Raw genomic sequence first — 24,369 nt, forward strand, 5'->3', positions numbered from 1 at the left:
TACACTTTGTGGTTGGTGTTGTAGCTGCTCAGTAGCGAATCAAAACTCGAAACAAAAGTCAATAAAAAAGTGAGTGGAAAAACACCCATCACTTTGATTCTTTGTATTTCACATCATCTGCCCTCATGTTCACTCCGCCCTTGTAAATTGTCCTCGCAGAACATTTTATAGTATTATTTATTAATGACAAAGTGTTTGCATTTGCAAATAAATCGAAAGAAGGAACGTGGATCTTTGAACAGGGTAGCCTGAAGAGAGGCATTCAGCCCACGTTTATTCATTTCTTTTCTAAATTAAGAAAGGAAACAGCAGGAATAATAATGATAATGAACTTTTTGTCTTTTTATTATGAAATTGTTATAAAAAAAAAACTTGTTGCCAAGATTGCTTTTAAAAACAAATGTATCTTTTTTGTCTTGTAACAGTATTTGTTTTGAACTGAATAAACAGAGGCAAACACAAATTCTTCCCGTCTCGCTCTGGAGTGTCCTTCATGCGTTTCCTTGTTTTTTTTTTCTCTCCACTTGCTTGAATCATACAAGTCTACAGAACCCTGATTCACACTTGGTAGTTTCCAGATGTGCCAATTTAATGGTTTAACTGTAACATTTGTGAGTTTTGACCCCTTGCTCTTGCGATAATGCCTGAAAATGATGCTTTTCTGTTTTTTTTTTTTCCTTCAGCGAAAGCACCAATCAGAATCACATGAACAAAAGTGGAAAAGCTAAATCACTGAAGGGGAAAGGACGTGGCGTGCACATTGGTTTCTGATCATGGTTTCTTCCACTTCAGCTTAATGCCTTACTTACTTGGATGATTAAATAGTCAGTGATGTTGAAGTGCATTCAAATCGTAGTGATTTTAATACCTCTGATCAGTTCCATCATAAATAAAACCCTAAAGGTGCCAGCTAGTGAGACAACATACAGAATATATCAACTATGCTAATTCGAAACATGCTAATTTGCAACTCATCATAGGTGTTATAATAACATGACCAGACGTCCCGGTTTGACCGGGACAGTCCTGATTTTGAGTTACGTGTCCCCAGTCCCGACAAAGGTCCGTCGGGACGCTGAAATGTCCCGATTTACACCAAACACTAACAAACTGTCCCGGTTACAGCGATCATACATAGCCAACGAGATGTCAATAAAGCTTCTAGCAATTCAGCATCAATGTGCGTGTGTGCGCAGTCAACCTTACAATGTATCTATTTGTACAATGTTGCAATATAGAGGCCGCGTTATAACGTTTTTTTCCGCTAGCGGCTGTCAACTACTGCGCGACAATGCCGAATGGATGAGCGCTGGGCGGAGATGTTCGCGCACTTCAAGAGTAGGGAGATTCCTTACAGCAATGTCAGCCAGCTTTGCCAGTTTGCCATGTGCCTACCTGGCACCAATGCTCCAGTTGAGCGAATATTTTCATTCATGAGCAACACCTGGACTGACGAGAGGAATCGCATGACCATGCCTACTCTCAAAGCCTTGCTTATCACCCGGGCCAATTTCAACAATATACTCGCTCGCGGTTTCCCAGCAGGCTCTCGGGCAATAAAGCGCTACTGGAGCAAATTCACTCATCATGTAAATATATGCAATAAAATGGCATCTTCTTTAGGGTGGGAGGCTGTGTTTCTGAAACATTTTCTGTTTTCTTTCATCGGTTTCATCTGTCTTTAATCTGTATCACAGATTGTCTTGACTTGTTTGATGCTGCTGTCAACTCAGGGTTCACGTTTTCGAAATAGTTAATTGCCGACACTGGTTAAGATTAAACAGGCATTTTGGGTAAAGGTTCGGAGGTGACAACGATTAGGCTCATGCGCTCATTCCTGTTACAATGCATAGCCTGTTGTTTAAAAAAAAAGTTCATCGCATAAAATATTGATGTTAATATAGAAGCAATGCATTTTCTTGCCGTTTTCACAAAGGTGAAATAAATCAGTTGAAATTTAGGCTATCGGCCTATTCCCTATCATCACATCTCTTGTCTGATTTTCTTACTTTAACTGAATTATGATAGAAGTACATGTAGATAACAAGAAAATACTTTATTATTCTCTGAAATGTTGATAAAAGTGAGCTTCTACAAAATGATAAAAGCACCTGTCTGAGCCATGGTTTGAGCCGGCGCATGTTTACATCAAAACGCGTGTGCGTGCACGAGTATCACGGTCACGCGCAAAGTGTCCTGGTTTTAGGCTCGGGAAATCTGGTCACCCTATGTTATAAATATAAATAAATTATAGAAATATTTTCTTTCTATAATTTGTATATATTTCCAGCAACTAGTTAGACCATTAAAAAAAAAAGTGCACTCGCCGGCCACTTTATTAGGAACACCCTGTCAGGGTGCAGGCACTTATGGATGTAGGAGCAGGGGAGAGCGAATTGTCACAGTCGCTCGTTAGCGCGGAAGTTTTACATCTCCGACATGTGACGTCATGTTGTCTTGACAACCATGCAATATCGTAAACCGTATTCAATGCTCATTCTCCATTGGGTAGAGTGCCGTGATACATGTAGGATAAGCGATATGCTAACAATATTGCATGCTATCAAACCAAATGAATGGAACCCGCAAGAAGGGAATAGAACACGTTTTTATTCCATCGAAAAAGTGTCCTGTATGTATAATAATTAAGCAATATCGCACAAGCAGGAGTGAGGTTAGACTGAATATCGACACGGCTGCGAGTGTGCTATTGCTTTACACAACAGTTCTATAAACAAGAACTTAACACTGAGGAACTGACATTTCACACTAATACGGCTTAATGTTCTGTTTGTTTTCGCTCTGTTAGCAGAAATACTGTCGATCCGAAAGAAACTGCGCTCACTTTATCGCACGTCAGCTCGCAGGCTAGCTCACATTGAGTTGTACATTCTTGTTAAATGTAAATTTAACTTCTTCTGCTCAAACTGGCTTCAGTTTTTCATCTTTTTTCATCTTCATCTGACGAGCTTTCACAGTTTAACCTGAACGTTATATGTATTTGAACTAGGAAGTGGAAGTTTACGTGGTGAGCACAGACGAGTGCCGTGATACACACAGCGAAACGTCCCAGTGTGATGATAGGAAATCAAGACACACTTGGAACGCCACTCAGAAGTCACCGCCTGGATGTTTTTGAAGATACTGGGTGTTTCTCAATGCCACGGAAGGATCCCTAGGATGCCATGCCAATGAATCTTGCTGAAGGACTTTTCCTATGTCTCAGATCTTTTTAATTCTACCAAGGAGCGTGCCCTTCATTCAGAGAATTTTCAAGAACAAAAGTCCTTGGCGTTCTGAAAGCACCCGCAATCCTATGCACACGTATAAGATGACTCAAACCTGCCTCGCCTTTGAAGGACCTGACTCAGAAGGACCACGTCTGACATCCTTTTTTGCTTCTTGTCTCGTCTTCTTCCGCTTATCCGGGGCCGGGTCGCGGAGGCAGCAGTCTGAGCATGGAAGCCCAAACTTCCCTTTCCCCAGACACCTCGGCCAGCTCCTCGGGAAGAACACCGAGGCGTTCCCAAGCCAGCCAAGAGACATAGTCCCTCCAGCGTGTCCTGGGTCTTCCCCAGGGTCCTGGGTCCTCCCGGGGGGACATGCCTGGAACACCTCCCCAGGGAGGCGTCCAGGAGGCATCCAAAAGAGATGCCCGAGCCACCTCAGCTGATTCCTCTCGATGTGGAGGAGCAGCGGCTCTACTCCGAGCTCCTCCCGAGCGACTGTGGTTCTCACCCTATCTCTAAGGGAGCGCCCAGCCACCCTGCAAAGGAAACTCATTTCGGCCGCTTGTATCCGCGATCTTGTTCTTTCGGTCATTACCCAAAACTCATGACCATAGGTGAGAGTCGGAACATAGATCGACCAGTAAATCGAGAGCTTCGCCTTTTGGCTCAGCTCCTTCTTCACCATGACGGACCGGTAAAGCGACCGCATCACTGCGGAGGCCGCACCGATCCGCCTGTCGATCTCATGCTCTATCCTTCCCTCACTCGTGAACAAGATCCCGAGGTACTTAAACTCCTCCACTTGAGGCAGGACTTCTCCACCAACCTGGAGAGGGCAAGCCACTCTTTTCCGGTTGAGAACCATGGCCTCTGACTTGGAGGTGCTGATTCTCATCCCAGCCGCTTCACACTCAACTGCAAACCACCCCAGTGCATGCTGAAGGTCCTGGTTTGAAGAAGCCAACAGGACAACATCATCTGCGAAAAGCAGAGATGAAATCCTGTGGTTTCCAAACAGGATTCCTTCCGGCCCCTGGCTGCGCCTAGAAATTCTGCCCATAAAGATTATGAACAGAACCGGTGACAAAGGGCAGCCCTGCTGGAGTCCAACATGCACTGGGAACAGGTCTGACTTACTGCCAGCAATGCAAACCAGATTCCTGCTCCGTTCGTACAGGGACCGGACAGCCCTTAGCAAACAGCCCCGAACCCCATACTTCCGAAGCACCCCCGACAGAATACCACGAATGCCTTCTCCAAATCCACAAAGCACATGTGGACTGGTTGAGCAAACTCCCATGAACCCTCGAGCACCCTATGAAGGGTATAGAGCTGGTCCAGTGTTCCGCGACCAGGACGAAAACCGCATTGTTCCTCCTGGAGCCGAGGTTTGACTATTGGCCAAATTCTCCTCTCCAGTACCCTGGAGTAAACCTTCCCTGGGAGGCTGAGAAGTGTGATTCCCCTATAATTGGAGCACACTCTCCGGTCCCCTTTTTTAAAAAGAGGGACCACCACCCCAGTCTGCCACTCCAGAGGCACTGTCCCTGACTGCCACGCGATGTTGCAGAGGCGTGTCAGCCAAGACAGCCCCACAACATCCAGAGACTTGAGATACTCGGGGCAGATCTCATCCACCCCCGGTGCCTTGCCACCGAGGAGCTTGCTAACCACCTCAGTGACTTCGGCTTGGGTAATGGATGAGTCCACCCCTGACTCATCAGGCCAACATGGCCCGATAGGACTCCTTCTTCAGCTTGATGGCATCCCTTACTTCCAGTGTCCACCACCGGGTTCGGGGATTGCCGCCACGACAGGCACCGGAGATCTTGCGGCCACAGCTCCGAACAGCCGCGTCGACAATGGAGGCAGAGAACATGGTCCACTCAGACTCAATGTCCCCCGCCTCCCTCAGAAGCTGGGAGAAGCTCTCCTGGAGGTGGGAGTTAAAGATTTCCCTGACAGAGTGCTCGGCCAGACATTCCCAGCAGACCCTCACCATACATTTGGGCCTGCCAGGTCTGTCCGGCTTCCTCCTCTGCCAGCGGATCCAACTCACCACCAGGTGGTGATCAGTTGACAGCTCAGCCCCTCTCTTCACCCGAGTGTCCAAGACATAGGGCCGGAGATCAGATGAAACAACAACAAAGTCGATCATCGACCTCCGACCTAAGGTGTCCTGGTGCCACGTGCACTTATGGACACCCCTATGCTCGAACATGGTGTTCGTTATGGACAAACCGTGACTAGCACAGAAGTCCAATAACAAAACACCACTTGGGTTCAGATCGGGGAGGCCGTTCCTTCCAATCACGCCCCTCCAGGTGTCACTGTCGTCGCCCACGTGAGCGTTGAAGTCCCCCAGTAGAACAATGGAGTCCCCAGTCTGAGCACCTCTCAGTACCTCTCCTAGGGACTCCAAGAAGGCCGGATACTCTCCCCAATCCTAAGGTACAGAGAGGCGACCCTCTCGTTCACTGGGGTAAACTCCAACACATGGCGGCTGAGCTGGGGAGCCCAAGCTGTGCGTGGAGGTGAGCCCGACTATCTCTAGCCGGTACCTCTCAACCTCCTGCACAAGCTCAGGCTCTTCCCCCCCAGCGAAGTGACATTCCATGTCCCAACAGCTAGCCGCTGTGTCTGGAGGTCAGGTCGTCGAGGCCCCTGCCTTCGACTGCTGCCCAATCCACACTGCACCAGCCCCCTATGGCTACCTCTGTGGGTGGTGAACCCACAGGAGACATCCTTTTTTTATTATGATTAATTCTAATTTGTTTTAATTACAGCCGTCTTTTATAGCTATTTCATCAAGACATTACCAGTTGTCAACTTTCCTCGCTAGACTACATAAGCTAACCAGCAAACATTAGCTAGCTGATTTACCTGAGGTAAATTTTTAATGTTAAGTTCAAATATTTTGACTCAACCACTGAATCTTCAAAAACCAAATGGGTTTAATGGCCAGAACTTGTTAAACTAGAGTGATTTCGAGAATTAGGAACGATGCCCCGTCGCACTGGAGGCGTTTTACTCCACACCAATACATTCACTTTAGAGACAATACTTCAACAGCTGGGGCGGCACGGTGGTGTAGTGGTTAGCGCTGTCGCCTCACAGCAAGAAGGTACGGGTTCAAGTCTCGTGGCCGACGAGGGCCTTTCTGTGCGGAGTTTGCATGTTCTCCCCGTGTCCGCGTGGGTTTCCTCTGGGTGCTCCGGTTTCCCCCACAGTCCAAAGACATGCAGGTTAGGTTAACTGGTGACTCTAAATTGACCATAGGTGTGAATGTGAATGGTTGTCTGTGTCTATGTGTCAGCTCTGTGATGACCTGGCAACTTGTCCAGGGTGTACCCCGCCTTTCGCCTGTAGTCAGTTGGGATAGGCTCCAGCTTGCCTGCGACCCTGTAGAACAGGATAAAGTGGCTACAGATAATGAGATGAGATGAGACTTCAACAGCTTATATTTCATAGGTGTTTCTTCATGTCACGGATGGTCTTTCTGAGTCAGGTCCTTCAACATGAAGAAACAGTTGTTGAAGTATTGTCTCTAAAGTGAATGTATTGGTGTGGAGTAAAACAGTATCTCAAATTATTAGAATATTCCCTAAGATCAATCAAAAAAAGGATTTACAATACAGAAATGCCCAACTTCTGAAAAGTATATTCATTTATACACTCAATACTTGGTTGGGGCTCCTTTACCATGAATTACTGTATCAATGCGGTGTGGCATGGAGGTGATCAGTCTGTGGCACTGCTGAGGTGTTATTGAAGCCCAGGTTGCTTTGATAGGGGCCTTCAGCGTATCTGTATTTTTGGGTCGGGTGTTTCTCGTCTTCCTCTTGACAATACCCCATAGATTCTCTATGGGGTTCAGGTCAGGCAAGTTGGCTGGCCAATCAAACACGGTAATATCATGGTCAGCAAACCATTTGGTAGTAGTTTTGGCACTGTGGGTACCTACCCACAGTGCCAAAACTACTACCAAATGGTTTGCTAAGTCCTGCTGGAAAAGGAAATCAGCATCTCCAAAAAGCTCATCAGCAGATGGAAGCATGAAGTGCTCTAAAATCTCCTGGTAGATGGCTGTGTTGACTTTGGATTTAATAAAATACAGTGGACCAACACCAGCAGGTGACATGGCACCCCAAATCATCACAGACTGTGGAAACTTCACACTGGGCTTCAAACACCTTGGATTCTGTGCCTCTCCACTCTTCCTCCAGACTCTAGAACCGTGATTTCCAAATTAAATGCAAAATGTACTTTCATCTGAAAAGAGGACTTTGGACCACTGAGCAACAGTCCATTTCTTTCTCTCCTTAGCCCAGATAAGACACTTCTGACATTGTCTCTGGCTCAGGAGTAGCTTGATATTAGGAATGCGAAAGTTGTATCCCCTTTCTTGAAGATGTCTGTTCGTGATGGGTCTTGATACACTGACACCAGCCTCAGTCCACTCCTTGTGAAGCTCTCCCAAGTTCTTGAATCAACTTTTCTTGACAATCCTCTCAAGACTGTGGCCATCCCTGTTGCTTGTGCACCTTTTCCAGCCACCCTTTTCAGCAATGACCTTTTGTGGCTTACCCTCCTTGTGGAGGGCATCAGTGATCATCTTCTGGACAACAGTCAAGTCAGCAGTCTTCCCCATGATTGTGGTTGTGTGTACTGAACTAGACCGAGAGATACACCGTGTTCATACTGTTTTACTCAAACTCGAAATGAAATATTCTAATATTTTGAGATGTTTTTTTTTTGTTTTTGTACTGTATGCCATACTGATTAAAATTAAAATAGAAAAATGCTTGAAACATTTTAGTTTATGTGTAATGAGTTTATAATATATAACATTTTCACTTTCTTAAATAACTGATGGAAAATATTGAACTTTTTCACAATATTCTAATTTTTTGAGATGCACTAGTAGAGTAGAGTGGGGGGAAAAGCCCCCGTGGGGTAATACGCCCCCGGCCTGTTTTACCCAAAATAACCACCAGATGGCGCAAAGTTACATTCCTATTGTTGCTATGGACTGGCTTGACAACGGGGATATACAAATATCCACTGTGGATCGCATATCAGCAACGCAGCGGAGAGAAATCAAATTTCATGGTAAGTGATATAATTTTCAGATATCAGTAAAACTGTATTTAGATAGCTGCTATTTCGTCAGATATCACAGCTGTGTATGTGGTATGAGTAGACAAGTCAGTACGTTAAAAAATACATTAGGTATAAAAAGTTGAATCACATTTTGAAAGTAAGACCCTTTTTTGTAAAAGTGTAGTCTGTGGGGTAAAACGCCCCCTTAATGGTGGGGTAAATGGCCCCCAGGGGGCATCGTTTCCGTTTATCATAATTACTGTATTTCATACATTTCTGAATAGCAGATACATAGTTTTTAATAACATCTCGCTTACCTGGTTGAGTAAAGCAAGTAATTTGAACTTAATATTAAAAATAATTGAAATTTAAAAAAAAAAATTTTTTATTAAAATGCGAAATATAATAAAATAATGCATCTATTCATTAATTCAGGGATATTTTCTTGTTTCTTTCACATTATAGGCTTAAGTAAACACTTTTGCTATCCAAACAGCTTTTTTTGAGTGAGGGGGCCTATTGCCCCACCTCAGGGGGCCTTTTACCCCACTGGGGGCGGGTTAAAGGCCCCCTTGGCACAATGTTTGTTTTTGTTAAAAAAAAAATTAAGTATTAACTTTAGGCAAACTTTAGGTGGCATTATTGTTCATGTCACTGTTGTCAAAAACTATGATTAAAACTAAACACATGGTTCATTTCAACTTGGAGAAAAACTGAATTTTCCTTAAAGTGCCATTCCACCATTGGATGTATTTTTTTGGCATAAAATCCAATATATTTTATGACAACATGACTAGACAGAGAAATCTTTTAGCTTCAAAATGATATATCAAACATAATTTTTTGACAACGACAAGTATATTAATTTTGCGACCAAAGTCACCTACCCTTTTAATTTCCGTGCGGTAGTGAAACGTGATGGCATCGGCAGGTTCCCCTTCTTGTCCGCAATGGCGGATAGAACGCGATTGTCAGCTTCGGAAAAGAAGCGAAGGCAAATAGCAAGTGATGCCCAAAGGAGACGGTCGATGGTGAATATCGGCACAGCAATCGACAAGTGGAAATCGCGTTCTATCCGCCATTGCTGATAATCTGTTCCATGTCACACGTAACGTGGTACACAAGAAAGGGAACCTGCTGATGACATCACGTTTCACTACCGCGCGGAAATTAAAAGGGTAGGTGACTTCGGTCGCAAAATTAATATACTTGTCGTTGTCAAAAAATGATGTTTGATATATCATTTTGAAGCTAAAAGATTTCTCTGTCTAGTCATGTTGTCATAAAATATGTTGTATTTTATGCCAAAGAATACATCCAATGGTGGAATGGCACTTTAAGGGGGGCTTTTCCCCCCCACTCTACTCTATTGCCATACATTCACCAAAAATAACCTCATCACCAATTTTTTTTGCATGGTAAATAGAGCTATCACAGGCCTACAATAAACAACCAAGTTTATTTAGTCAAGCCTTTTGATATTGAAGATAATAAGTGTTAAATGTGATGTTGCGTACCCTGATTGTGAAACAACCCTCACATAAGTACATTTTACAAACTTGGCAACCCGCCGAAGCGACGGGAGCCGCGGAGGGCCAAAAGCGTCTCGCTGACGTAGGCGGAAGAGTTTGATGAAGCCGCTCCCGCATGTTTCCGGCAGTAATTAATTTGTGAGGACTTGAGCAGCTTGGAGAAGTGTTTCTGCAGGACAGCATGGAAAGCGACTTGCTGCTGTTGCATTTCGCGAATTTCAGCACGTTGCTGGTGTGCATGGTGCTGAAGGTGCCCCAGATTGTGGTGCTGATGAGAGCCAGGCGCACCGCCGGGGTGAGTGTGAACAGCCTGCTGCTGGAGCTGACCGGGTAAAACCCCTCATCATCTCATTCACACCAGTCTCACACCAGTCACAGCAGGGATCCTGCAATGTGAGGAGATTTGCTTTATTATCGCCTGATTTAAAAGGCATCCTGATCATCCATCAGCCCATGTGGCAGATCTGGAGTTGAATATTCCACAGGTTTAGATCAGGGGCGCAGATAGGATTTTTGAACTGAGCTGTCAGCAAATGATTCCATTTTGTGTAAATGCATACTGTACACTGAAGCTTCAATATGCATTAGAATTGTGAGTTTTCTAACTGAATGAACATTGGTACACAAAGGCCTACCTGGTCAACACTAGCCATACATGATCAAATTGTTATTTGTCTGGTATGTTAATCACACTCCAAAACTTCATGTCTTCTGCATGCTTTATTTAAACATTTGCTGATCTCAGCAGGATGAAGAATCTCATCACAGAAACTTTAACTTCTAACAAAAAGGGAAATGTCCAAAAATTAATAACAAAATAAAATTGAAATGATTCACACTAGGGTGGCACGGTGGTGTAGTGGTTACCGCTGTCGCCTCACAGCAAGAAGGTCCGGGTTCGAGCCCCGTGGCTGGCGAGGGCCTTTCTATGTGGAGTTTGCATGTTGTCCGGGTGCTCCGGTTTCCCCCACAGTCCAAAGACATGCAGGTTAGGTTAACTGGTGACTCTAAATTGAGCGTAGGTGTGAATGTGAGTGTGAATGGTTGTCTGTGTCTATGTGTCAGCCCTGTGATGACCTGGCGACTTGTCCAGGGTGAACCCCGCCTTTCACCCGTAGTCAGCTGGGATAGGATCCAGCTCGCCTGCGACCCTGTAGAACAGGATAAACCGGCTAGAGATGATGAGATGATTCACACTCATGCCTTCATGTAAATGATTAGAAACATAAAATGTGTATGAAAACAGAAGTATAAACACTTGAACAACAGATTCACAAAAATAAAAAGTATTTTTTCCAATAAACAAAATTGATAGAAAAAAAAATTTCCCTCTGCAGCCAAACAAATTTACCGTCTAGAAGCAGACTCAATAGGTCCCAAAAACATCTCTCCGCCGCTTCCCAGTTTAAAAACTGGGACAACATGGAATTCGAAAAAAAAAATGGACAGTTAATGAAATGAAACGAAAACCCCAATGTTTATGCTGGTAGATGCTGGATTTCAATGCTTTTCCGACTTCAAACTTACGAGTACAACTGAACGCACCATTAGTCATAGCAGAAACACTGTTGCAATCAAATGGATGAGCTGTGCAGTGTTATTAACCGAGAATTACGTGGGAAATTGAACACCTTGCTTTCGGGCAATTCCATGTAAATGTCAACCTCACCATGCAAAAATAAAGCAACATGTAATACATCAAAACCACTCCCAGAGATCTCACCTAGGCCTGTATTTTACAGATGTGAATAAGTTGAACCAATTTGTAACCAACCTAATATGTCACTGTCAGTCTTTCTTTCTTATAATGTAAAACCCAAGCTAAAATCAACGTTGATCATGTACAATTCTGTATTATTGCCACAAGCCACAGAAATGTATGCTAAAATCCACAAAACAGCAAAACAATAGCCATCCTAAATATTATTTAAGAACTTTGATAGTTTTAGCTGATATTTAGAGAGTTTTTCAAAGGGTTATGGTGGTTAAATTGCTGATTTTCTAAACATATGCCATGTCTATTTCAGACGCGTCACATCCATAACGGAATTTCGTCACATCCATAACGCTGACTTTTCCTTCCGAAACTCTGCATGAAATACAAAATATTTTAAACGAAGATTTTTTAATATTCACCTTGGACCCCTCTATCAAACGGATATCTCCATTTCGACATTAGGTTTACAATTTCACAGAGTTTGATAAAAATGTACAGTCACCCAAGAAAAGTGATACTTTTTCTGTCACATCCATAACGCATCTTTTATTGGCGTTTTCTGGCATGCCCTAGATGTACTATGGGAATTGTTCTTGTTCTATCACTTCTCCAGTATGGTACAGCCTTAAAATATGCAACACATGTTTAAATACTGGGAGACAATAAAACATGCACTGGGTCATTTGTTGCCATTTTGAGTTCAAGTGTCACGTCCATAACGCTGGAATTGCTCTTTCCCAACTCTGCAAGGATCTGCTCCAGCCTTTCCCCTTCTTGAATCGGTGTAATGTGGATTGATCACAGACAAGGCTGCTGCTGCCATTTCAACTTTGTGCTGCAATGTCTTATCTCATCTCATTATCTCTAGCCGCTTTATCCTGTTCTACAGGGTCGCAGGCAAGCTGGAGCCTATCCCAGCTGACTACGGGTGAAAGGCGGGGTACACCCTGGACAAGTCGCCAGGTCATCACAGGGCTGACACATAGACACAGACAACCATTCACACTCACATTCACACCTACGCTCAATTTAGAGTCACCAGTTAACCTAACCTGCATGTCTTTGGACTGTGGGGGAAACCGGAGCACCCGGAGGAAACCCACGCGGACACGGGGAGAACATGCAAACTCCGCACAGAAAGGCCCTCGCCGGCCACGGGGCTCGAACCTGGACCTTCTTGCTGTGAGGCGACAGCGCTAACCACCACACCACCGTGCCGCAATGTAAGTTAGCCTAACTAACGGAATATTAATCCTCACTTTTTCTACCTATGTTTGGCACCTTACGTAGGGACGGTGGGTGGGGGGGACAGATAGGGGTCACTATAAATCTGGGGGGGACATGCCCCCCCCCGTCCCCAGTGCCATCTGCGCCCTTGGTTTAGATTGAAGTGTCAGTGATGTGTCCAGTGATCCTGGTGCTGAATTGTCCCTTATTTTTATGAGAAGTTCTCAGACATCACAGGGTGTGAGGGGACAAAGTCTCATAAAGCATCACAGATAATCAACGGACAGGTTTCGATGTTTTTAATCTTTACGTTCAGAGTCCTATTAATGAGAAATCCAGTGTAGAAATAAACAACGTTGCTGGTAACGCTTGGGAAGGTGAACTGTTTGAGCGGACCAATGAGGAGGTGAGAAAGCTGGAGGACTAAAGCGCCGCTGCATCACTCTCTTTATACAGAGGACCAGTGCTGCATTCCGTTCACCTCGAAAGTTGGAAGTCGGAGCTGGGAACGATAGCACGTTTGAAGCGACTGCATTCCAGTACAACAAGTCAGAAAACCAAGTTAGACCAGTTAGCCATTGTTCCCAATACCATACCGGGTGATAATGAGGCATTACTTGTTTTTTGTTTTTTTTTCTTTTTCCGCATATAAGCACTGTAGAAGTTGGACGGAACTGTGTGCGTAACTGATTTAATGACACACAAATAAGGCAGAAGGACGAATAAACAATATATTACAATAGCTTTCGTACTGTCAATACACAGAGCAGCCATCTTGGATTTTGAGGTCTGGGTTGGTGACATGGTCCTGATATTCCAAGTTAGAAATCCGACTTCATGCAGGTGGTGTTCCTGGTGAAATTCTGACTTGAATTGGAATGGACCATAAATCCCACTGCACCGTGATCAGCAGGTCGTCACGCAGCATTGTGGGTAATGTAGGAAACCGTTCAAAGCAATCTCAGAAATTCGTCACGAAATAGAATCTTCAGCAGCGCCGTAGATGTTCACACGGTACTTGTGAATTTGATGCGCTTTAGGTACACTTGCTGGGTGAAAGTGTGTCGAGATTATAACTACTTTGCCGAACGTGTGTTGATTCAGAAGTCAGCAGGAAATGCGTTGCAGTGCAAAGACAAACCCAACCAAACTTCCTGTTCTGGGGTTTGACTTCAAGCCCACGTTCGTTTTTCCATCCTGCTGTGTGTGTGAGTGAAATCGAAATCTTGAAGAAAAACCTCACAGGCTTCAGATGCTGAATTCTGGACTGTGATTGGTCAGAAGGTGTTGATTAATTTCCTCTGACTGTAGTGCAGCTGCGAATCACAGGGTTCTCCAGCATTAATGCACTCGTTCTAATACTGTATGTCCTCATTTCTATAGTAACGGGCGTGTACAGCGGACGCTACGCTAAGAGAATGGATTAAAAAAAAAAGTGTGTTGTTTTGGTAACATGACAAGCTGGGAGAGAAACTTTGAGAGAGAAAACAGAGCGGCTGGTGCGGAAGTGACTGCTTATCGCTGCTCTAATATCAGCGAGAACAGGAACTAACTTTTTTTTTTTTTAATGTAACTATAAATGGAAAAAATATATGATGAGATCAAAAACTTAATAATACAGTTATCGGCTTCAGGGCGCTAACTCTCAACACGCCACCTTGTCAAGTTTTTATCACACAACAGAGTTTTATTCCTTACATATGACTAATCTCGCTCGCTCGCTCTCTCTCTCTCTCTGCAGGTTTATCGTGTTCGTCTCCTATCAGATGTACTATGATTATCCTCCTCTGACGTACCTGGAGTATCCCATCCTCATCGCACAAGGTGGGAACGCATACAGCCGCTTTAATCTCTGAGTCTTTCATGTTAAACAGGAAGCTGTAATTGTGTTACAAAATGTCCAGAAGCTTGAAACTTCAATAATGTTTTTTTACGTTTTAATTGTTTACCCTGTGTATGCGCTGGACACTTGCAGTCTGTAGAAAGGTAACGTGTGTGTTTTGCAGATGTGATCCTGCTGATTCTCATCCTGCACTATGATGGAAACATGAAACACAGTCTCGTCTATGCAGCTGTGTATCCTTACACACACGCACTTGAATAGCCAAGTACACCATGATGTGTTCATACCCAGTCATACGCCAATGTTGTTCTTTTTCCCTCGAATGAAAACGGCAGCGTGTGACTCTGGAATGATTGACAGTTGCGTCACTGCTTTCAGCTCTCTGATATCAACTGAAAGAGGGTAATCTTACTGAGTATAGGGAAGTTCAGAGAGAGTTGAAATCAGAAATTAGAAAAGCTAAGGATAGTTATAAAGATAAAATTGAGGACAAATTTAGCTCTGGGTCCCTGAAATCAGCTTGGGATGGGATAAAAACTATGGCGGGTCTACAGCCTAAGGGGAACAGGGATAATATTAAGTGGGGTAACAAATCAGACAAAGAGTTTGCAGATGCATTAAATATGTTTTATTCAAGATTTGATGTTCACAACAGGGCTTTGAACCAGAATTTTTTTCCTATTGGTTCGTTCCGAACAGAAACGGAATTTTAACGTTTCCGGTTTTGGGTTCCACCATTAAATAGACGTTCCCGAACCGGTTAGAACAAAAAAATTTCGTTCCCGGAACGGTTAATTACGTTCCCTGTCAGCTGTTTAACGAATGGCTATAAAATGATGTCTCTGTCTCATCCAGCTTAAGCCAAATGTAGGCTAATTCTATTACAACCTTCATTAAATAAGACAAGAAATAATTCAAAACAATTATTATTTCAAATGTTGGCGATTTGGATTCTCAGTACGTCTTCCCATCTACACAAACAGAAAAAGTGCCAAAAATGAAAGATAATTCGTTTAGTGTGTTACCAAAGGCGAGTCAGGCCCTATGCATTGATAGGCTAACAGAGGTTAACGTCATTTAATGTTCGCGAGCCTCTCATTAACGTGGACAAATATATTGATATCGTGTTTGAAATTGGCGTTTTCGAATAACGATAGACTGCAATATTTACCTCTTATTTAAGATGTGGAGACGTGATAGTAGTCCACCCTCCCGCTCTCTCCATTCAGTCAGCGAACGTCACACAGGAAGTGAACCCCAGCGGGTCATAGAAACTTGCGCAGGAGAAGAATGACTTTTTTATTTGTAGGCTACGGAAACTTTGAGGAACGAAATAAAACCCGGTATTAACCGGTTACCATTATTTTTAATAAGCGTTTCTGTTCCGGAACATAAAAAATAATAAAGTTTCTGGTTTTGTTTCTGTTCCATGTGAAATAGAAAAAGTTCCCGTTTTCGTTCCTTGAACCGGTTCAAAGCCCTGGTTCACAATTTTCAGCAGGAACAGAGGAAAATTAGGGAAACTGTTATCACCAATGAGCGAGTTTTGATCAAATTAGACGATGTGCGCAAGTCCCTTAAAAATACAAAAACTAGGAAAAGCCCAGGTCCCGACAACATCAGTGGTCATATTCTTAAATCATGTGCAAATCAGTTATGACATTTTTCACTTCATTTTCCAACGGTCCCTTGATCTTCAGAAAATACCAAATTTGTGGAAGCAAGCCACCGTAGTACCTATTGCAAAGAAAGCATCACCTAAGGTTTTAAATGATTTTAGACCCGTGGCTCTTGCATCACTTGTGATGAAATCCCTCGAAAAAATTATCAAGAGTCATATTTTAGACAAAACCCAGAACATGTTAGATCCTTTGCAGTTTGCCTACAGAGCAGGTAGGGGAGTGGAGGATGCCGCTCTGACCCTCCTTAACTTAATTTACAAACACGTAGAAGGTAGCAAGACACATGCCCAGGTTTTATTTGTTGATTTCTCATCCGCATTCAATACTATTCAGCCGCACATTTTAACTGGTAAATTATTGTCTTATTTTAACATTCATCCTAAGGTGGTTGGTTGGGTTTTGGACTTTTTAACTAATAGATCACAACAAGTTCGAGTAAATGGTACTTTTTCTGATGTGTGTATCTCATCTACTGGCTCACCTCAAGGTTGTGTACTGTCACCACTTTTGTATACTGATGATTGTAGAAGTTGCCATGAGGATAGATTTATAATTAAGTTTGCAGATGATTCTGCCATAGTCAGCCTTCTTCAAAATCATGAAAGAAATCATGGGCCAGTAGTTGACGGCTTTGTGAAGTGGTGTAAAAGTTCCTTTCTTGAACTTAACATTGATAAGACCAAGGATATGTGTATAGATTTTAGGAGAGATGCACCACCAGTGGATGTAACAACTATAAATGGTAAAAAAGTGGAAGTCGTCGAGAAGTACAAATGTCTTGGTTCTATGTTGGACAATAAGTTACGATGGGAGGATAATATTAACATGATTTTAAGTAAATGCCAACAGCGCTTGTTCTTTCTGAGGAAGTTGAATTTCTTCAAAGTTGACAGGAAGATGCTAATGCTTTTTTTATAGATCCTGTATTGAGAGTGTTTTGAGCTTTTCATTCATTTGCTGGTTTGGAAATCTTAGCTACGTTCACACTGCAGGCTGAAGTGACTCAAATCCGATCTTTTCGCCCATATGTGACCTGTATCCGATCTTTCATTGACAATATGAACGACACAGATCCGATTTTTTCAAATCCGACCCAGGCCGTTTGGATATGTGGTCCTAATTCCGATTCCTATCCGCTCTTTTCATATGCGACTTCAGTCTGAACCGCCAGGTCGCATTCATCCGACTTACACGTCATCAACAAGCCACAAATGTCACTATTCTGCGCTGAAGTAGGCGGCGGGTCTCTCAAAAAAAGTTACAACAACATGGCGCATAATCACGGGCGCAGATAGAGGGGGGGAGTCGTCCCACCCAGATTTCAATTCACTTTGTTCGGTCCCCCCCCACTTATAGGGAGGAAAAAATGTCTATGCTGTCTTTCTATGCATAAGGCAAACCTCACGGAAAAATCAAAAGACTAATTACCATTCGGTTTATTGAGGTGCACGGCAGTGTATACATAGTTGCAACAACTCGCATAAAACAAAGACTGATATTCGGTTGGTTGAGCTGCGCAGACTGCACAGGTTGCGAGCTCGAGCTTGGTTGCTATGGTTACTAACAACAAGTTTGACAGGCATATCGGGGTTGGGGTTGGTTTGCTAGCAGCTTTGTCCCCCCCAGTTTTTTGTCCCCCCCAGTTCAAAAAACGTATCTGCGCCCCTGCGCATGACATCAATGCGAGGGACGCTTCGGGCTGTGAAGGTTCTGAATCTTCTCAATGGAAGGACGCAGAGGTTAGGGAGCTGATTTCCATTTGGGGGGATGCAGCTATTCAAGCTAGATTGGATGGGTCATACCGCAACCGGGCGGTTTTACTTCCGTAAACACTGGCCATGCTCACTGCGTGTGACGTCGTCGTATCCTGCAATGTGCATGCGGAACACTTTTAGGTCGCTTTTCGTTCATACTGAGGATCACATACAAGTCGCATATATTTGTTAATGTGAACGACCTCACAAAAAAATCGGAATTGAGCATTAAGCCTTGCAGTGTGAACGTAGCGTTAGTGTACAGTGTAAAAACAAACTTAGCAGAATGGTAAACATCTGTAACAAAGTTATTGGAACACAACAAACCAGTCTCAGCACATTGTATAAGAAACAAGTTTTAAACAAAGCAAATTCTATAGTTAGTAACCATCAACACCCGCTTTACCAGGAATTCAATATCTTACCATCTCGTCGGCGTTATAGGGTCCCCAAAACTAGAACAAACAGATCAAAGCAATCATTCATTCCCACTGCAATCTCTCTATTAAATCAAAAGACAAGCAACTAGATATGTTTTAATTAAATTAGTCCACTGTTTTAATTGTTTTTTTTATTATTATTATTATTCAGTAACAGTACTTTTATTGTTTTTGAATCTCCCCTTTTGCCTGATTTTCATTCTTTATAAATTTATGTATCTCAGTTTACACCTTTTGTATACCTGTTTTTAATGTATTCGTTCGTTTTTATAGTGATTTTTGATTGGGTGTATGCACAATGTTCTTTAAGCTTTTATTTTATATTTTGTAATTTTTTTAACTCGACCGCTGTCGTACTACAAATTGCCCAACTATGGGATAATAAAGAGCTATTGTATTGTATTGTATCAACTGACCCCTGGAAGCTCCGCCCCCTTCCCCTCGCTCTCACATTAATAAGAACGCTAAGCAACTTTATGAGCGCTGTTCAGTCGTTTTCCTCTCGCCGCTCTGTTTCCACTCCTTAATCGGACCTTGTCAGGTTTGTCGGTGGATGGAAACTGCTCACCGTGGAGAAATGGATCATCGACATGGCAATGGTGAGAACATCTGCGAACATCTGTGTGTCGTTGAACACCCAATAAACATAAGCATTAACGTGTTGGAACTGATCAGTGAACATTAGTCTTTTTGGCAAACACAGCAGTTGTTTGAGTTAAACTCACAAAATGTTCAAGGGAAGTTACAGTCAGCATCAGAATTATTGGCACCCTTGGTTTCAAAAAAGGTGGGGTTAATCAGCTTCAATGTCGCACTGAGAATATTAGAGAAAGCAAACCTTTTGGGTTAAAAAGAAAAAAACTACTCGAAAGTCTATATTTTTTTTAAACAACAACAGTTGTCGTTATTATTGGCACGCCTAGATTTGTTTCCCTCCAAAAGCCCTGAAAAACCTTGTTTGGACTCCATGAGATTTATTTATTTATTTATTTTATTGAAAATGAAGTCATAGATGGATTTTTCATAATCTTACCAATTCTTAAAGGTGCCAATAATTCTGGAGCCACCAGCATGTACACTGACACGTCAGTTTATTCTCATACGACGGTGAATACAGAAGCTTCGTACACAGTCGTGATGAGTGAGATTTTCTCTTCATGATAAGTTCATCCTCTTGTCACTGTGTGTGTGTGTGTGTGTGTGTGTGTGTGTGCAGAGTGTGTGTACACTCATCAGTGCAGTTAGTAAACTCCTGCAGCTTCAGTGTCTGTGGAGATCCAAAGACTCTGCGCAGGTCAGCACTTTAACCTGGGCATTAGCGTCATACACGTGTCTGGGTGAGTCCGAGTCCAATGCTGTTTCTTTTTACTTTTATTCATCCATACAGTCTGATCGAAAAGTCTAGAATGTTCTTCAAATAAATGATGTGTCAAATTAAAGCAGAACAATTTTGGTGAAACTGTCTGACTGTATGAACTTGTGGTTTCTCCAGCGAGGATCTTCACTACGATGGTGACCACTGGAGACTCTCAGGGTGAGTTGGAGTGGCTGCTCTCACACGTCGGTGTGGGTTTTTTTTTTTTTTTTAAATATGAGAGAAATACGAGGGGGAAAATGTTTAAAAATTCCACGTAACCCAAATAGCACCTTGATTCTGAATAACTTTTATTCCAAAAGCCCTGGGAACCTCATTATGTTCCATAGTATCAGAAGACATACAGTATTTACCGACTATAATCTGACTACCTCTGCCAAGAAGTTACAGCTGGATCATGGAGAGATCTTCAGGCACAACAATGAACCAAAACAGGCTTAAAGAAGACCACAGAATCATGATTTGGACTTTTTTTTTTTGCTGTCATCATCCCCTGACCCAAATCCTCCTGACAACTCTTGGGAGACTTTCACACTCTTTTTAATTTCTTTGTTTGTAGGACGGAGTGTTGGTGAGATTTATGAAAATGTTTCATGCACATATTTTTTTTTTTTGCCTCACAGAGTCAAGCCTGTGCTGCTGCATTAGGCCGATTGTAGGTTTCAGAAAATGAGGGTGTGGATAATAATCCAAGAGAAAAGGGGGGGAAAAAATCAGAATTTCCAAGATATAAAAAAATCAGATATTCTCTGAGATTATCACATCATGAATTTACAAAAAAAATTTAAAAATAGTGTGGGTAGGGTGTTTTTTTTTTTTTTTTTTTTTTTGGGACATCCCCCCCCCCCCCCCCCCCAATCCCCAAAACTGCTTCACTTTGTGAGGTTGGCTCGACATCACACCACAGATGCGATGGCTGAGAGTTCTGGGAAATGAAGTCTTTCCACCTTAAAGTGCAAAGAGATTTTCAACTACATTTCCCAGAATGCACTGCAGCCAGGACACGAGAGATTGTCTCAAATACTGTAAATTTGTCACTTTTTTTAATCTTGGGAAATTGAGGGGGGGGGGGTTTCTGGAAAATTATCCATATTGTCTTTTTTTTTTTTTCTTCTCCCTACAATGGCTCTAATACATCGTCATACAAGTCACACAAGCAGCTCAAATTCTGTTCAATCTTCTGCCTCTAAAGCAAGACAAATCCCCTCCTCATCGCCAGATTTCATCTGCATTACTGAGAATAATAAATCTAATCTTGAGAGCAGCTCATGCTCGTTAGTCATTTTGTCAGAGTTACACGGTGGGCTTCATGTTGTGTATCCCCCCCTCCCAAAAAAAAACCAACCACACACACACGTCTGTACATGATACCAAATATGAAAGCAGGCCAAGTCTTAACCTTTAATCATGTGCTGATATTGTTTAGATTGTTGTGAAGGATTCTTTAATGTCCTCTCCTCCTCCTCTTTGTAGTTCTGATCCGCTTTGTGGCCATGACGGCTCTGAACGTGTGGGTGACCGCCACAGTGATCTACTACAAACCCAGCGCCAAGAAACACGACTGAGACTGAGTGATTCTGACATCACTTCCTGTCACACAGGAACATCGTTTGCTTCATATGAAGTCAGAACAGATGTGTGAGTGAGTTAGAGCTAGTGAATGAAATACTGTATGCAGTGTACCAAGGACCAACACTGAACCGAACCAGGTACAGCCCAGGGCAGAGCTGATTGGTTCGTTCTCTTCCTGTTACCTTTTTTTGAATTCTAAATGAAGAATACAGTTCTATAGTTACTGATCACCTTTGACGCTTCTTGACTCTGGCTTCGGTTTTCTTCTTTTCACGTGGTTATGGCCGGACAGTAGTGTTTGGGTTCGTGGATTCTCCAGCAGTACCATGAATCAGGAAATCTGAGTACAACCCCAATTCCAAAAAAGTTGGGACGCTGTGTAAACTGTCAATAAAAACAGAATGTGATCATTTGCAAATCGTGGAAACCCTATATTTCATTGAAAATAGTACAAAGAAACTGAATTTTTTTTTTTTTTTTTAAATGCTCATTTTGAATTTGATGTCAGCAACGTTTCAAAAAAGTTGGGACGGGGCCATGTTTACCACTGTGTTACATTACCTCTACTCTTAATGACGCTCCATAAACGTTTAGGAACTGAGGAGACCAACTGCTGTAGTTTTGAAAGTGAAATGTTGTCCCATTCTTGCCTGATTTACAATTTCAGTTGCTCAGTAGTTCGGGGTCTCCTTTGTCATATTTTGCGTTTCATAATGCGCCAAATGTTTTAAATGGGAAATAGATCTGGACTGCAGCAGGCCAGTTTAGCACCCGGACTCTTTTACTATGGAGCCATGCAGTTTTAATACGCGCAGAAAGCGGTTTGGTGTTGTCTTGGTGAAAGAAGGAAGGCCTTCCCTGAAAAAGAGTTTGTCTGGATGGCAGCATATTACTCTGAAACGTGTTTATCATTCAGCATTAATGATGCCTTCCCAGATGTACAAGCTACCCGTGTCATGTGCGCTAATAATGCCCCCTCATACCATCACAGATGCTGCTTTTGAACTGTGCACTGATGAGCCGGATGGTCCCTCTCCTCTTTAGCCTGGAGGACGTGGTGTCCATGAGTTCTAAAAAGAATTTCTACTTTTGATTCGTCAGACCTCGGGACAGTTTTCCACTTCGCCTCAGTCCATCGTAAAAGAGCTCGAGCCCAGAGAAGGTGGCGGTGTTTCTGGATATTGTTTATATCTGGTTTTAACTTGCATTTGTGGATGAAGTGTTTTCACAGACGATGGTTTTCTGAAGTGTTCCTGAGCCCATACAGTGATTTCCACTACAGACGTCTCTGCTTTTAATGCAGTGTCTCCTGAGGGCCTGAAGATCACAGGCATCCAATGTCAGGTTTCAGCCTTGTCTCTTGCATACAGAGATTTCTCCAGATTCTCTGAATCTTTTAATGATATTATGGACCATAGATGATGTGATCCACGAATTCTTTGCAGTTTTACATTGAGGGACGTTTCGTTATTCTTAAACTGTTGCACTGTTTGCCCACGCAGTCCTTCACAGAGCGGTGAACCCCGCCCCATCTTTACTTCTGAAAGACTCCGCTTCTCTGGCATGCTCTTTTTATACCCAATCATCTTACTGACCTGTTGACAATTAACCTAATTAGGGCTTCTTTTTTTTTTAAAGCACGAGACAAATTTTCCAGTCTTTTGTTGCTCCTGTCCCAACTTTTCTGAAACATGTTGCTGACATCAAATTCAAAATGAGCGCGCATATTTTTTCAATAACATTTCTCAGTTTGATCATTTGATATGCTGTCTTTGTACTATTTTCAATGAAATTTTGGGTTTCCATGAAAATTGTTGCATTCTGTTTCTATTTACAGTTTACACAGCGTCACAGCCTTTTTGTAATCGGGGTTGTAATGAAGGGTCTCTGTGTCAACACACACTTCTGGAACATTCCCATGAGGCCGTTGGGACCTTTCCGTAAATCTTTATTGGCATTTTTTCTTTTTTAATCCTGCTGTTAATCTTGATGAGCTTTATAATATAGATGGAGTAGAGTTCACTTTTCTTAAAACTCACTGGACCAAATTTCTGTAAATGGACAGTATTTACATTGATGGTGGAAGGATTATGCACAATACATTAAGGTTTTTTTTTATATATATATATATATATATATATATATATATATATATATATATATATATATATATATAAATCTTTCATATCAAAGTTAGATAGATGGTGTGATTTGCAGCTACTGAAACTTTTCCTTTCCTGTGGAATTGTTTTGGAAAAGTAAAAGCTACATTTGATAAATTTTTGATGTGTCTGAGTGAGACGGGGCTGAGATTGGCTCCGAGTGGTGTTATTTTAGAGACTATGTACGTTATTTACCGCTGTTCATTAGGGAGGCTGGTATGAAGCTGTTCATTTGAAACTCGAGTGTTTGAGGGAATAACCCTAACCCATAACTACGTCATCACTTGTTTACCGCAGTGCATTCTGGGCGATACCCGGGGTCAGCTCCGCCGAATTGTTTACTTTCGCCTTTGTGAAACACTGCATTGTTCTGTGTAACCGGTTTTAACCATAAAGTGAACTGCTGTGTGCCTTACTGTGTCTCCACAACAAAGAGAACACCGAATTTGTATGGAATCAATTTTGTGCCAAAACAAAAACGACAAATCAAAATACAAAAAGTCAATTTTTTTAGACTGGCAAACAAATTATTCGTGTAATCGTGCAAAATATCAGTCTATTACTCTTCAGAAACCTTTTATTTTTGTTCCGCGTCTGTTTTGTTTGACGTAATTTATTTTGGTTGCGATTCCAGCTTTCTCGTTTGCGCTCCCTGACTTTTTGCTTGCAGTTTTGGCACAAATTTGACGTGTGGGTGGGCTGTCCAGGAATGCATTCCCATTGGCTAACTTT

At 42.6% G+C, this 24,369-nt stretch overlaps 1 protein-coding gene across 1 annotated transcript; it reads left to right on the forward strand.

Annotated features, from left to right (window-relative positions):
* The first annotated feature begins 9,961 nt into the window (after positions 1-9,961).
* On the forward strand, positions 9,962-23,586 carry slc66a3 (solute carrier family 66 member 3). The gene is made up of 7 exons (XM_060925181.1): positions 9,962-10,195; positions 14,551-14,633; positions 14,816-14,885; positions 19,070-19,127; positions 19,745-19,865; positions 20,021-20,062; positions 21,377-23,586. The coding sequence occupies exons 1-7, from the start codon at positions 10,047-10,049 to the stop codon at positions 21,466-21,468; spliced, it is 615 nt and encodes a 204-aa protein (XP_060781164.1). The 5' UTR covers positions 9,962-10,046; the 3' UTR covers positions 21,469-23,586.
* Positions 23,587-24,369: the final 783 nt, after the last annotated feature.

Source organism: Neoarius graeffei, chromosome 7 (genome assembly GCF_027579695.1).
Source record: "Neoarius graeffei isolate fNeoGra1 chromosome 7, fNeoGra1.pri, whole genome shotgun sequence".
In the NCBI taxonomy this organism is placed as follows: domain Eukaryota; kingdom Metazoa; phylum Chordata; class Actinopteri; order Siluriformes; family Ariidae; genus Neoarius; species Neoarius graeffei.

Coding starts and splice junctions, on each gene's coding strand:
- slc66a3 (XM_060925181.1), top strand. CDS start 10,047: ATGGAAAGCGACTTGCTGCTGTTGCATTTCGCGAATTTCAGCACGTTG. Junction 19,128..19,744: donor GGATCATCGACATGGCAATG/GTGAGAACATCT, acceptor GTGTGTGTGCAG/AGTGTGTGTACACTCATCAG. Junction 19,866..20,020: donor AGCGTCATACACGTGTCTGG/GTGAGTCCGAGT, acceptor TGGTTTCTCCAG/CGAGGATCTTCACTACGATG.